Source organism: Coenobita brevimanus, chromosome 97 (assembly GCF_032717465.1).
Source record: "Coenobita brevimanus isolate Jiangsu-jjx chromosome 97, ASM3271746v2, whole genome shotgun sequence".
Taxonomy (NCBI): domain Eukaryota; kingdom Metazoa; phylum Arthropoda; class Malacostraca; order Decapoda; family Coenobitidae; genus Coenobita; species Coenobita brevimanus.
The window spans coordinates 33912170-33924392 of NC_137050.1; the positions used below are offsets into that span (position 1 = coordinate 33912170).

A 12223-nucleotide genomic window follows, 5' to 3' on the forward strand; every position below is an offset into this window, starting at 1 on the left:
GGCAGGCGTGAGAGTGCACCGGTGTTACTATGGAGCTTGCCGTGGCGGTAGGTGATTTCATAGTTAAATTTCTCCAGCATCTCCCTCCATCTGATGAGTTGGGCATTGTGGGCATCGGACTGTCGTAGCCATGGGAGCGACTGGTGGTCTGTGATGATGGTGACATTTATTCCGGAAAGATAGGCCCGGAAATGCTCCAAGGCCATTACGATGCCCGGGCACTCTCGCTTGGTGGCAGTGTAATTCTTTTCGGCTTGGTTAAGGGTGCGACTGGTGCAGGCGATGCTATGTTCTCATCCCTCCTGGACTTGGGCAAGGATGGTGCCAATCGCGATCAGGGAGATGTCTGTGTACAATTGGAAAGGTAGGGTGTAATCGGGGAAGGCTACAACGGGGGCGGTTATAAGTTTGTCTTTCAGTTCCTGAAAGGAAGCCTGTCGCTCACTGGTCCAGGCAAAGGGTTCTCCCTTCCGGGTCAGGTCGTGTAGAGGTTTAGCGATATTGGAGAATTCCTTCACAAACTGACGATAGTATGAGGTGAGGTCCAGGAAGGCTCGGACCTTGTGGACATCTCGCGGTAGGGGGTGCTCTGCGATGGTGCGCAGCTCGTCGGGGTCGGGCGAAATTCCATCTTTTGAGACTATGTGCCCCAGGAAAGCAACAGTTCTCACGGCCAGGACACACTTGGAAGGTCAAAATTTGAGGCCAGCCTGACAGAATACATTGAAAAACTTTCCTGAGGCATTGAAGGTGATTGGCTCATGTCTTGCTAAAGATGATAACGTCGTCCAGGTATGCCAGACAGATTTCCCAGGTGAGGCCACTCAGGATGAACTCCATCAATCGGGAGGTGACAGGTGCGTTGCAGTCTGAAAGGCAAGACGTTAAATTTATAATGCTTTCCATTACTAATGGAAAACGCAGTCTTCCCTCTATCCTCGGGGTGTACGGGGACCTGCCAATACCCAGACTGAAGGTCTAGGGTAGAGAACCAGGTAGCACCATGCAGCTAGTTGCGGGAATCGTTGATCCTGGGCAGTGGGGTGGCATCCTTGATGGTAACGTCGTTAACGCGGCGGTAATCCACATAGAATCGCATGGTGCCATCTTTCTTCTTGACGAGGACGACAGGAGAGGACCTGGGGTTGGTGAAACAATGCCGGCATCGAGCATTTCTTGGACCTCCCGGTCTTCCTCTGCTCGTTGTTTTGGGTTTTTCTGTTGGGATGGTTGGTGGATAGGTGGTCCTGTGGTGTGTATCTCGTGTGCCAGGTAGGTAGTGTGGCCGATATCGGTAGGTCCTGACGTGAAAAGGTCCTGGAAGTCCAGGAGTAGATGGTGGAGAGTGTCGGCTTGGTGGGGTGAGAGATGCTTGGGTATGGGGGGTAGCGGGTCAGGGGAGGGGGAGATGGTGGGGGTGCATGGCTCTGCTTCTTCCATTTCTCCTACTACAAGTCCCTTAGGTAGCATGAGGGGAGGTTGTGGTGATGTTGGTGATTTGGATCGCCGTGATGTGGGGGGGAGGAAGGTGGGGGATAGGAGGCAGACTGAGAGGGTTCCGGGCGGCAGGTCCGAGGAGAATAGGACAGATGTTCCGGTGGGCCTGTTCAATGGCAGCCATGCTTCGGGGTAAGGGGGAATTGTGATGGTGAAGGTGGTGGTAGCGGGAAAGGTGGGGCAAGGGGGGGGGGCCTAGGGAGGAGATTGGGGGAGGGAGGGTAGGTGGGTGGGGTGTGGTGCTTGGGAGGGGTGGGGGAGGGTTTCCAGGTACACAGGGGTTGTGGGGGAGGGGACTGGTGGCTCCTGAAACTGAAGTTGCCATTTGTGGCATTTGATGGTCGTTCGCAGCTTCTGTAGGAGGTCCAGTCCTAGATATCCATCGTAGGTGCGACAAGCTGAGTTGAACATGATGAATTTATGTTGGGTAGAGAGGTAGAGACCTTTTGGTGGATGTCGGTGCATAAGGCCCAGGTTTCCCCACAGATGGATAGGGGGCCATGCCCTGCGTCTATGAGATGAGTCGACGTAGGGAAAAGCATGCCAAGAGCCAATTTATGACAGGAGTAAATGTGACTATAGAGGCACACTCTGGCCACTCCCGTATCGACCAGAAGCCTCGCTTTAACCCCATTCAGTCTCATTGTAGACTGGGGTGCGATATTTCTGAGAGGTGGTGGCCCCTGCCACCATGGGGAGGTGCAAAGGCGAGCCTAAAAATCCAGCTGGTGTGGGATCTCGTCCTCCTCCGGCTCTGTTTCCCTGGGATCGGTATCTCCGGCTGGTGCGGTGTCATCCTTGGGGCCGTCATTCTCTAAACAGGATACCTTGCATCAGCCTGGTGTGTCTGATTTGCGCTGGCCTGCTTTAAGCTGCTCCCGGATGTTGTGGAGTGGACATTGGTGGCTACAAGTGGAGAACTCCCAGGGGCTGACTGTAATTAGGTTCTGGTTCTCCTTGTACGCAGGACACTTGTTGGTGGAGTGTGCCCAAGGTGAGGTTGGCGTAGGGTTGGTGTGGGTTCGTAGTGGCCGAGGGTTGCTGGGTGGGGCTGGTTTGTTCATAGGGAATTTGCTCACTACGATGATTTGTTGAGGGGTGGAGCGGGAGGTCAGGAGTCGCCGTATCAGCTGGACATCCCCGTCCAGATCTCCCGTAGGGTCGTGTATGGTGAAGTGTTCCTTGACCATACCGAGGAGAACTCTGAGGAGGATGTTAAAAGTATGCTGCTCCCAGGTTTCTGCATCAGCTTTCGGGTATGCGGTGGTGAAGAGCTGCCTGGCCTGGATGAGAGTGTCATCCAGGCTTCTGTCGTACGTTAGGCTGTCCAGTTGGGACAGCGCCACCACTCTTCCTAGAGAGGGTGTGATTGCATCCACCACTATTTTGGTGAAAGTCACCCATGTTAGCTCAGGGACGACTTTGGGTGCAATATTGGCTGCTGCTTTGCCCAGAAGTGGTAGGGTGACTGCGATCTTCTGTCTGTCGCCTTCAAAGCCAATATCTAACAGCGGCTTGACTATGGATAGGTACGTGTGGATATTGTACTGCTCCTGATCAAATTTGGGCAATTGTACATGTGGTTTGGTTGCCATTTTGATGATTTCCCTGTTTGCTCCTCTCTGTATTTGCCTGGGTCAAGAACCACTGCTGTCCATCAGTGTTATGCTAGGTGTTTTTTTTAGGTTGGCTTCCCGTCCTAACAATGCCGAAATAAGGTATAGCTGGGTTCCCTTTCTAGACTGGAGCTTAGACAGTGTGAGAGGAACAGGGCATAAAAACACAGGGCAACAACGTTACATGCATATTACCAAATTCTGGATACAGGGAAGCTAGACAGTCCACGAGACTCTATCCAAAGGCAAAAGCTGGAACTAGCAGATATATATTACAGATATCACGCAGGATACCGACAGTCTCGGGAATAGACGGACAGACACTGTACTTACGTGAAGTTGGGATTACACTTTGTTCTCGGGCTGCATGTACTATATGATAATTATACACATGTCCCACATTACAACTGAATAGAGTAGGGTGGTGGAACACTGTTCATGTCTCGTATCACGTTCAGTAGAGTTAAGGTAGTCAAACACTGTCACTGTATTTTTACTCTGATAGTCACTTTCACTTTCACCTCGCGGGCATGAAAGTCACAGTCACTGTAGGGATGTAAGGCAAGGGAGTGGGCCAACCATGGGGGAGGGGGGGCGGCGGTTCACAGGTGGCAGCCCAGTGTCGGCTGCGTCCCCTCAGGTGTCCTCTCGTCGAGGGGCCACGGGACTACTTGTGGGGGCGTCATCCTCCGGAACAGGCTATGGTCTGGTGTGGTGAAGGGCCCCACACTGGAGGGGCTGGGTACAGGGGTTTGGCCCTGGGGTTGCAGGGGTACCTCTGGGAGTCCGGAGGCTGCTGTCTCACTCATGTTGGGCCACCGTCAGGGGTAGTCTGTGGCATCACCTTCGGTGGGAGTCCGTCAGCTGGTCGTCTTCCCCAGGTGCCAAATGGACTTCACACACTTCCTGGGTTGCCACGGGGCCCTCGCCAAACCTCCTCCAGCCAGGGAAGTTTCTTCTGGGGGCTGCCTTTATGGGGACAAATGGAAGGGCATCCCGATTGGTTACTGGAGGGTCGAGCCGAGCAAGGGTCGTCCTCTGCAGGGGAAGTCACAGGGGATGAGAGACGTTTGGTGGGGTGTCTCTCCCTGGCGCACAGCTGAGGTCCCGTGGGCAACAGGAGGAGGGTGGCTGACGGCCGTCCCTTTCCTGTCGGTGCAGGTGAAGGCCATCACCGGGGCCTGACTTCCTGACAGGACCCTGGGCAAGGTGCGGCTGATGGCCGTCACCTGTCCACAGGTGAGGCTGAAGGCCACCATCAGTGTCCTGTGTGGCGAGTGGATGGCAGTCGAGATGCGGCTGATGGCCGTCACCTGCCTGCTAGTGCGGCTGAAGGCCGTCACCAGAGTCCAGCTCCCGGAAGCAGCTGCAGGAAAGGGGACGGTACCGTCTCTCCCCAAGTGCAGCTGAAGGCCGTCACTGGTTTCTGCAGGGGAGGGGGGATTTTGCAGCAGTTGAGCGGCTGATGGACATCTCTGGGTTTGTGTGGCTGAAGGCCATCACAGGTTTTGTGCGGCTGAAGGCCGTCACTTGGGTGCTGCTTGGGACTGATGAGTCAGCTTCACCCCGAACTTGGCGAGGGCTGGTCCGGCTGGAGGGTAATGCGCCCGGACTGCTATGTCCTCGCTGGGTCCATTCTGGGGAATAAGGGCGCAAGGTAGTCGGGGACATAGGCTCATACTGCCTGGGCTACGCGCGTGCCCTCAGAGCACCTCCATGGTCTCCTTCTGGGGGGAGGGTGTCGTCATGCCTTGGTAGTGTTCTGCTGCAACGGCAGGTATTTCAGTAATGTTGTATGGTAATGAGACAGAGGGCGGTAGAGGATACGGATATATGTAAGCTCAAGCATGCAGAAATAACAAAGATTAGATGGATGTGTAAATACATTCTAGAATGCGAGGCCTGGGGGGGTTAAGTTTACAACTGAAAAGTTGAGAGGAAAGATGGGACTGGAGTGTAGTCGTGGACAGGCAGATTGAGATGGTTTGGGCATGTGCGGAAAGTGTGAAATGTGAATGTCGGGGGTGGGGTTGCAAGAGGCAGACCAAAAAATACCTTAGATGAGGTCATAGTGTGACCTCAGGGATAATGGGCCGAATAGAGAGGTTGGCAGAGATCGAGCAGGATGGACAGCCGCCATTAAGTGACCGATGCTGACACAATAGTGCACAACTCACTTGACTGTCACAGCCAATAACTTCTGTACTTAACTACAATGATAGGCTTGTTTATTCTTAGTTTCTAAACAATTTTGGTCAACTTAGGGAATTTTTCCCATAATGAAGGAGGTGGATGAAATCTCATCTAACTCCTAGAGTTCACAAATTTTCCCCTAAGCTGAATAACATAGTCTGGAGACTGCAAAAACAAAATATACATTAAATCATCACACTGAAGGAGTTAAAGAGACTAACAACAGAGAGCAGGCATCTGTTTGCATGATTCACCTCCCACAAGTATATATGGAGAGTAATGAGGAGGATAGATGGTGAACTTCTTGAACGAAAGGCAATGATAGACTACGTGTGTGTGGATGAGCGAATGAGAAGACAAGTGTTGGACGCAAGAGTGTGGAGAGGGTGGGGGAATGGAGTCTCGGATCATCACTTAGTGATGGTCAAGGTGAAACTGCAAAGAAAATGGTTGAAGAGACGAAGGGGAAGACAGGAGGAAACAGCTCCTGTGAGAAGAGTGGAGAAGTTGCAAGATAATGAGAAAATGGCAGAGTATAAGAGCATAGTGGAAGAAAGATTGGGAAGGTATGAGTTACAGCAGATGGAAGAGGTGGAAGACGTATGTAAGATATTCATGGAAGAGATATGCGCAGCGTGTGAGGTGGTTTGTGTAGTGAGGAGATGCAGGGGTGTGCAAGGGACAGCATGGTGAAATGATGAGGTGAAACGAGCTGTGGGACAAAAGAAGAAGGCATATAGTGAATGGCTAGCGAGTAGAGGTAAGGGAGAAGATGAGAGAGAGAAGAGAGAGGTATATGTGAGCAGGAGAAGGGAAGTGAAGAGACTGGTGAAAAAGAGTAAGAAGAAAGTGGATGAAGAGTTTGGAAGGAATCTGAGTGTGAAATGGAAGGAGAGTAAGAATTTGTTTTGGAAGGAGGTAAAGAAAGTAAGGCAGTAAGAAAGGGGTAATAGTAGGGGAGTGAAAGATAGGAATAAGGGATTGTTGGTGGAGAAGAGAGAGAAATTGAGGAGACGGAAGGAGCACTTTGAGGATTTGTTGAATGGAGAGAGTGAGAGCAGTGCGAGTATAAGTGGCTGGGGAATGGCTGGGAGATGAAGAGATGAGAGGAGGGAGGAAGAGATCAATAGGGCGGAAGTAGTGGAAGCAATGAAGATCAAGATGGGACAGGCCCCAGGAATTGATGGAGTGTGGTGAAATGCTTTGGTATGGGGGTGAGATTGTTGTGGAGTGGATATGGAAGTTGTGTAGATTGGCTTGGGAAGAGGGAAGGGTTCCAGAGGACTGGAAATCTGGTATAATTGTTCCTTTATACAAAGGAAAAGGAGAGAGAGAAGTATGTGGTAACCATAGGGGTATTTACCTTCTTAGTGTGACTGGAAAAATATATGGTAGAATACTCATTGATAAGGTTAGGCATATGACAGAGAAGCTAGCTGGAGAAGAACAAGGGGGATTTAGGAAGGGAAAAGGGTGTGTAGATCATATATTTGTTCTAAGATGTTTAGTGGAGAAGTATCTAGATAAGGGAAAGTATATGCTGCCTTCATGGACTTGGAGGAAGCTTATGACAGAAGAGATAGGCAAGGTATGTGGAAGGTATTAAGAACATATTATGGAGTGGAGGAGAGATTGCTGAGTGCTGTGAAGAGTATGTACGAAGGAGCTAAGGCTACGGTGCGAGTGGATGGTGAGCTGAATGAGTTCTTTGATCTCAATGTGGGACTGAAACAGGGTTGTGTGACATTTCCATGGCTGTTTAATATATACATGGATGGGGCAGTGGATGTGGGGGTGGCTCTAATGAATGAGGGTGAGATTTGGAAGATTCCGGTGTTGCTGTTTGCTGATGATACAGTATTGTTGAGTGAAGATGAATGGAAGTTGCAAGGTTTGGTGAATGAATTTGGGACAGTGTGTAGGAAGAGGAATCTTAAAGTTAATGTAAGCAAGAGTAAAGTTATGGTGTTTGAGAAGAATGAAGTCACAGAATGTACAGTGAGGATATGGAGAATGTTAGTGCATTCAAATACTTGGGTAGTGTAATGAGTAAGGATGGAACTTTGGGGGATGAAGAGCGTGAAAGGGTACAACAGGGAAGGAAGGTTGTTGGTTCACTGAAAGCAATGATGAGAAATAGGGAGGTGAGTATGGAAGTTAAGTCACTGCATGATAGTATTGTGATCCCTACCCTGACGTATGGAAGCGAGGCGTGGACCTCGCAAGAGGGGAACAAGTCAAGAGTGACATGGAGGGACAGGTTGACGAGTGAAGAAGTGAAGGAACGTTGTGGGGTGGATGTGGATGTGGTTGAGAAGATTAGGAGAAATACACTGAGGTGGATTGGACATGTGGAGAGAATGGAGAATGAAAGACTGACTAAGAGGGTGTATGTAGGTGAGGTGGAGGGAGGGAGAGGGAGGGGTAGACCGAGGATGAGGTGGAGGGATGGAGTTGAGAGGTATATGAGGGAGGGGGGAGGGTAGTCAAATGGTGGGTGACAGAGCGACTTGGAGGCGTTTTGTCTGCGGCCACCCTTTGCGGGATTAGGATGTCGGACTAAATATAGATAGACCTCCCACTATATGAAAACTTCATTGCCTCATCTGTTTATTTCCTGCCTTACATTATATACTGGTAATCTACCACTTCTGCACTTACCTAAATGCTATTGTGAGAGTTAAATGTCCATATAAACCTAAACACAGCACGATTGATATGCTGTTGTTGTTGCTGATCAAACCCAGTCTGTGTGACTGAACAGACCCACCAACCACAGCCAGGCAACTGCCCCTGCAGGGCCGTTCCATGCAGTGAACCAATGTTCACGTCTCTGTTATCTGGTTATATTGTTGCCATCCACCATTGTTAATGGTTTCCTGGGTTACAGGAAACCATTTGGCTTGTCATTCAGTGTAGAGCTGCCTGAAGTAGAAAGAAGTTATATAAAAAGTAACAAGAAGGAAAAGGAGAAATAAGATGAAAAAAGGGCAGGCACAGAGACAATAACAAAGGTGAAGAAGAAAGTAGGTAGCACTACATCAAATGAATGGATAATGGTCACCATACTGGTAAAATCAAATGCCTTGACATCTAAGTCTGCATGCTGTACTCCAAACTAAGTAGCGTCATAATGTGTTTCTTTCTCAGCATATGTAGTGGGTCAAGTAAAAGTTATGCACGGTACAACTTCCTAATGAAAAATTCCACATACCCATTTAGTAACTGTCTTAAAGTCTTGACTCCATCCCACATGTTACTGTATATGAAATCCACAACCAAGTTGTTTCAGTAACATATGAGAATACTGACTAATTAAAAATTAATACACTGTTATTTAGTGCACCTCACAAAGTGCAGTCACCAAGTTTTATCATGTTGATATGGTAGTTTTCTTACCGCCAATGTCTTGTGTGCCCATACATTCACTACCCTATACAGTACAGTATATGCCATTTTCATGGCTTGTTATGCCCCCCCTCTAACATAAATTAGTTATACAATGTACCTGTACAGTACACCTTTTTTATCAGTCTAGTCATATCCACTTTTTCCATCTATCCATACTATTTAACTGCAATCTCTTTTTTTCCTCTGATCAATCCTGTTTTGTTCTACTTAACCTCACTACAGTTACTATAGTCTCTTGGTCTATTTTACCAACCCACCTAATAATTCTTATTATATCCATTTCCATTTGTTTCTTTTTATTTTTCACATTTTATGTCATACTAAGAGTTTCACATGCATATGGCAATTGAATACAATACCACACTCCCTTACACAATATCAATGCACTGTCCATACTCAGGCTTTTGTTACAACTGTCCCTTTTCTTCCTTGAGCCCTTCTGTTCTCCACTTCCTGAACACATGCACCTCTTTCATTCATAATTGCACTGAGGTACATGTACCATATTTTGGCATAAATGAAAGGGGGGCATGAGGAGGGCATATGCTGCCTCTTAGAAAAAAAAAAATAATAATAATAATGCTATTCACCAAAATACATGCAACATAATCATACATAAATATTATCACAAAATCATTTAAGAGAAAAGAGGGATTTCATATTTTGAAGAATTTGGTAACAAGTCACCATGAAATCAAACTTGCTATAATTCCGCTAGAAATCATGCCCCCCCCACTTTTCTCCCGTTTTCCAGACTGCTGGTTCCAACCCTGTTGAAGTACCTGAAATTTTCCGCTACTTCAATACTCTCCCATTCACCTGCATTTTGCATATCAAAGCACCTTCTGTCTCTTTTAATATCTTCTTACTTTTACAGTATGCTCTTAAACACATCTACTCAGACATCCACAAAAACTCTGGAGTTGCTTATGAATCTCCATTCTACTACCTGTGAACAGCACATTGTCATTATTACGCATAAGAATTTACATCAACAGTTTTTCATTCCATCATCAATTCCACTCTCTTTCATTTTGCTCATCCTGACTTCACTTACAAACCATCGCAGTAGTAGTAGCAGCAGTAGTGTAACCTCAGTCTGTCAGGCTGAACAGACCCATCAACTGCAGACAAGTACCCACCCCTGCAGAGCCATCCTGTGCAGTGAACCCATGTTCCCTAATGATGGACTGACCTATCACTACTGTGAGGTGCTGGGAAGTGTGTGGAGGTTGGGTTCCTGGCTGAATGTCGTATTTGTGTCTTACCTCTTAGTCAACAGGGGCACCACAGTAGTAGGCTCCACATCACCCCATTATCTGATTTATGTGGTTACTGCCTAGTGTTGTAAATGGTTTCATGGGATACAGGAGACCATTAGGTTTGTCATTTAGTGTAGAGTTACCTTTGGAAGAAGTAGCCAGTATTATATCATTAGTGGATGATGGTCTGCAACACCTACCTGAACCTCATCAGAGGAATAATGAATAGTGACAGGACCACTGAGGACTCATGTTTCAATCCAACAGTGATAAACAGCAACTCACTGACACCACTGTCACTCACACAATTTTGGTGGGCATTATAAATGCTCCTCTCTGCATGCAACTACTGTTTTCCTTATAAAACATATGCATTTCATCCGGCTTGCCTTGCCATAAGAATTGTTCGTACTCCATATATAGGGTATGATATATTATTTTTGCTTTTGTCACATCTGCCTAACTGTTAACAGTTGATCTACACATCCCCTACAGCAGGTAACATTATGGCTACTACTGTACTACAGTTACAAAAACCACCAACTTTATTACTTACTATGCATTTGATACAGGCTGTAGATTTGCAGTCATCATACAGTCCATTCAAAGATTACATGATAATTATTCCTCCAAAATATATATTATCCCCCTTCCTTCCAATATCATACTGTAGCACCTAGCCCACCCCTAAAGTATTATGATACACTAACATCCTCCTAACCCCAATCCAACACCAGCCTTGTGTCTGCAGTGGTCAGCATGTTTTTTTTTCCTTCTTTGGCCATAATCAGGTTAGTCAATGGCTGACATGCTGTTAGAAGATGAAGCAAGAATATTATGTCTTGTACAGTATATCTGTAACCACGTAATGCATGTATGTGAAGTACAGTGATCCATTGGTTATCATGCATTATTGGTACCACACCTAGTTATTGATAATGAAATTGCATGATAACAAAAGCCCATTACCAATGGGTTGTCCTAATTGGTACCAGGCACCCCACATGTAAACTCAAATTTTCACTTTTACAACAATTTAGACCCACTAACTACATGCATAATGTTTTGTTAAGTATCAAAAACACATACAGGCTTGGTTAACAGAAAATGATGAAATGGGCATATTAAGAAAGGAACAAGTACCATATACAGACATGATATGGGCTTGAGGTAAGGGGTTCTAAGGCTAAAGGGTTGAGAGTTAGTGGTTTCGACCACCTGGGATTAACTCCTTGCATACTGCCTCATCTTTGAATCCCTCAAAGCCACAAGAAACCACAGACTGTGCACCAGAAACCAGTTCAGGTGCACAATAACAAAGTTTTTTAGCTAAAAAATGAACAATAATGGCAGGAGTGAAGATTTTCATCTAGCAATGATAACAAACACTGATATACTACAGTATCCAAATGAGCAATAACCAAGGAATCACCATATATGTATAACTGTACTATAAAAATTTACATGCATGCACCATTATATTCTTAATTTTTTCCTCATTACAGCCTCAGCTTTACCTGTCACACCAGATATACAGTACAGCAGTATCAACTTTTGCTTCGTTTTCATAATAAACCTATATTAAGTGTTCAATAAATTAGTGATGCAGAAATGCAGCACTTTAGATGAAACCCACCTATCCACATATAAAGCAATGAAACACTTGACACAACATCCCCTTCTATGTTATATAACTTAATGACTGGCTCTGTATCAACGGCAATCAACAAGCTGTTGTAGACCGTAAATGTATTGCTCTCTTCTTTACAATCCACTGGTATCCCACACAATAGACAACAGATAATTCTGCCAATTTAATTTAACCCTTGCACTACCAAAGGTAAGGTTGGTTTTTGAACCATCCCTCACACAGGCCCCACACTGTTTTCTCATGTTTTAAAACATGATTTTTTTTTTTTTTTTTCTCATGCAGACTCATAGCATTACATCTGACACACCTATCCATAGCAATAAAAATCCCTGATTCAGTTCCACCCACTTGCTACCAGTCAAAGATTTGCCAATCATGACTGATGGAAGAAAAATGGGAGGTTGTGTTACCTGTATACGATCATTTGGGTTAAATTAAAGATAAAAATGTGTAGTTAAGTGTCACTTGAAGGGAAAATGTATGTATATTGATGTGCAAGAATTGGAATGACTATGCATGATGCTTTTTCCCTCAGTACCCCATGAAAACTGATGGTAAATGCAACACGGCTGGAAGCTTACGAGTAGATTTAC

At 46.4% G+C, this 12223-nt stretch overlaps 1 protein-coding gene across 1 annotated transcript; it reads right to left on the minus strand.

Annotated features, from left to right (window-relative positions):
• Positions 1-293: 293 nt before the first annotated feature.
• LOC145413648 (uncharacterized) lies at positions 294-840 on the minus strand. The gene is made up of 2 exons (XM_080283306.1): positions 784-840; positions 294-683 (listed from the first exon to the last, which is right to left on the minus strand). Exons 1-2 carry the CDS (start codon positions 838-840, stop codon positions 294-296), a joined length of 447 nt encoding a protein of 148 aa, XP_080139432.1.
• Positions 841-12223: the final 11383 nt, after the last annotated feature.

What these genes read in the sequence shown, in the direction of transcription:
- LOC145413648 (XM_080283306.1), bottom strand. Translation starts at nt 840, where the DNA reads ATGGAGTTCATCCTGAGTGGCCTCACCTGGGAAATCTGTCTGGCATAC. An exon ending in GTCTGGCATACCTGGACGAC is followed by an intron (nt 684 to 783) that starts GTTATCATCTTT and finishes TGACCTTCCAAG; the next exon opens with TGTGTCCTGGCCGTGAGAAC.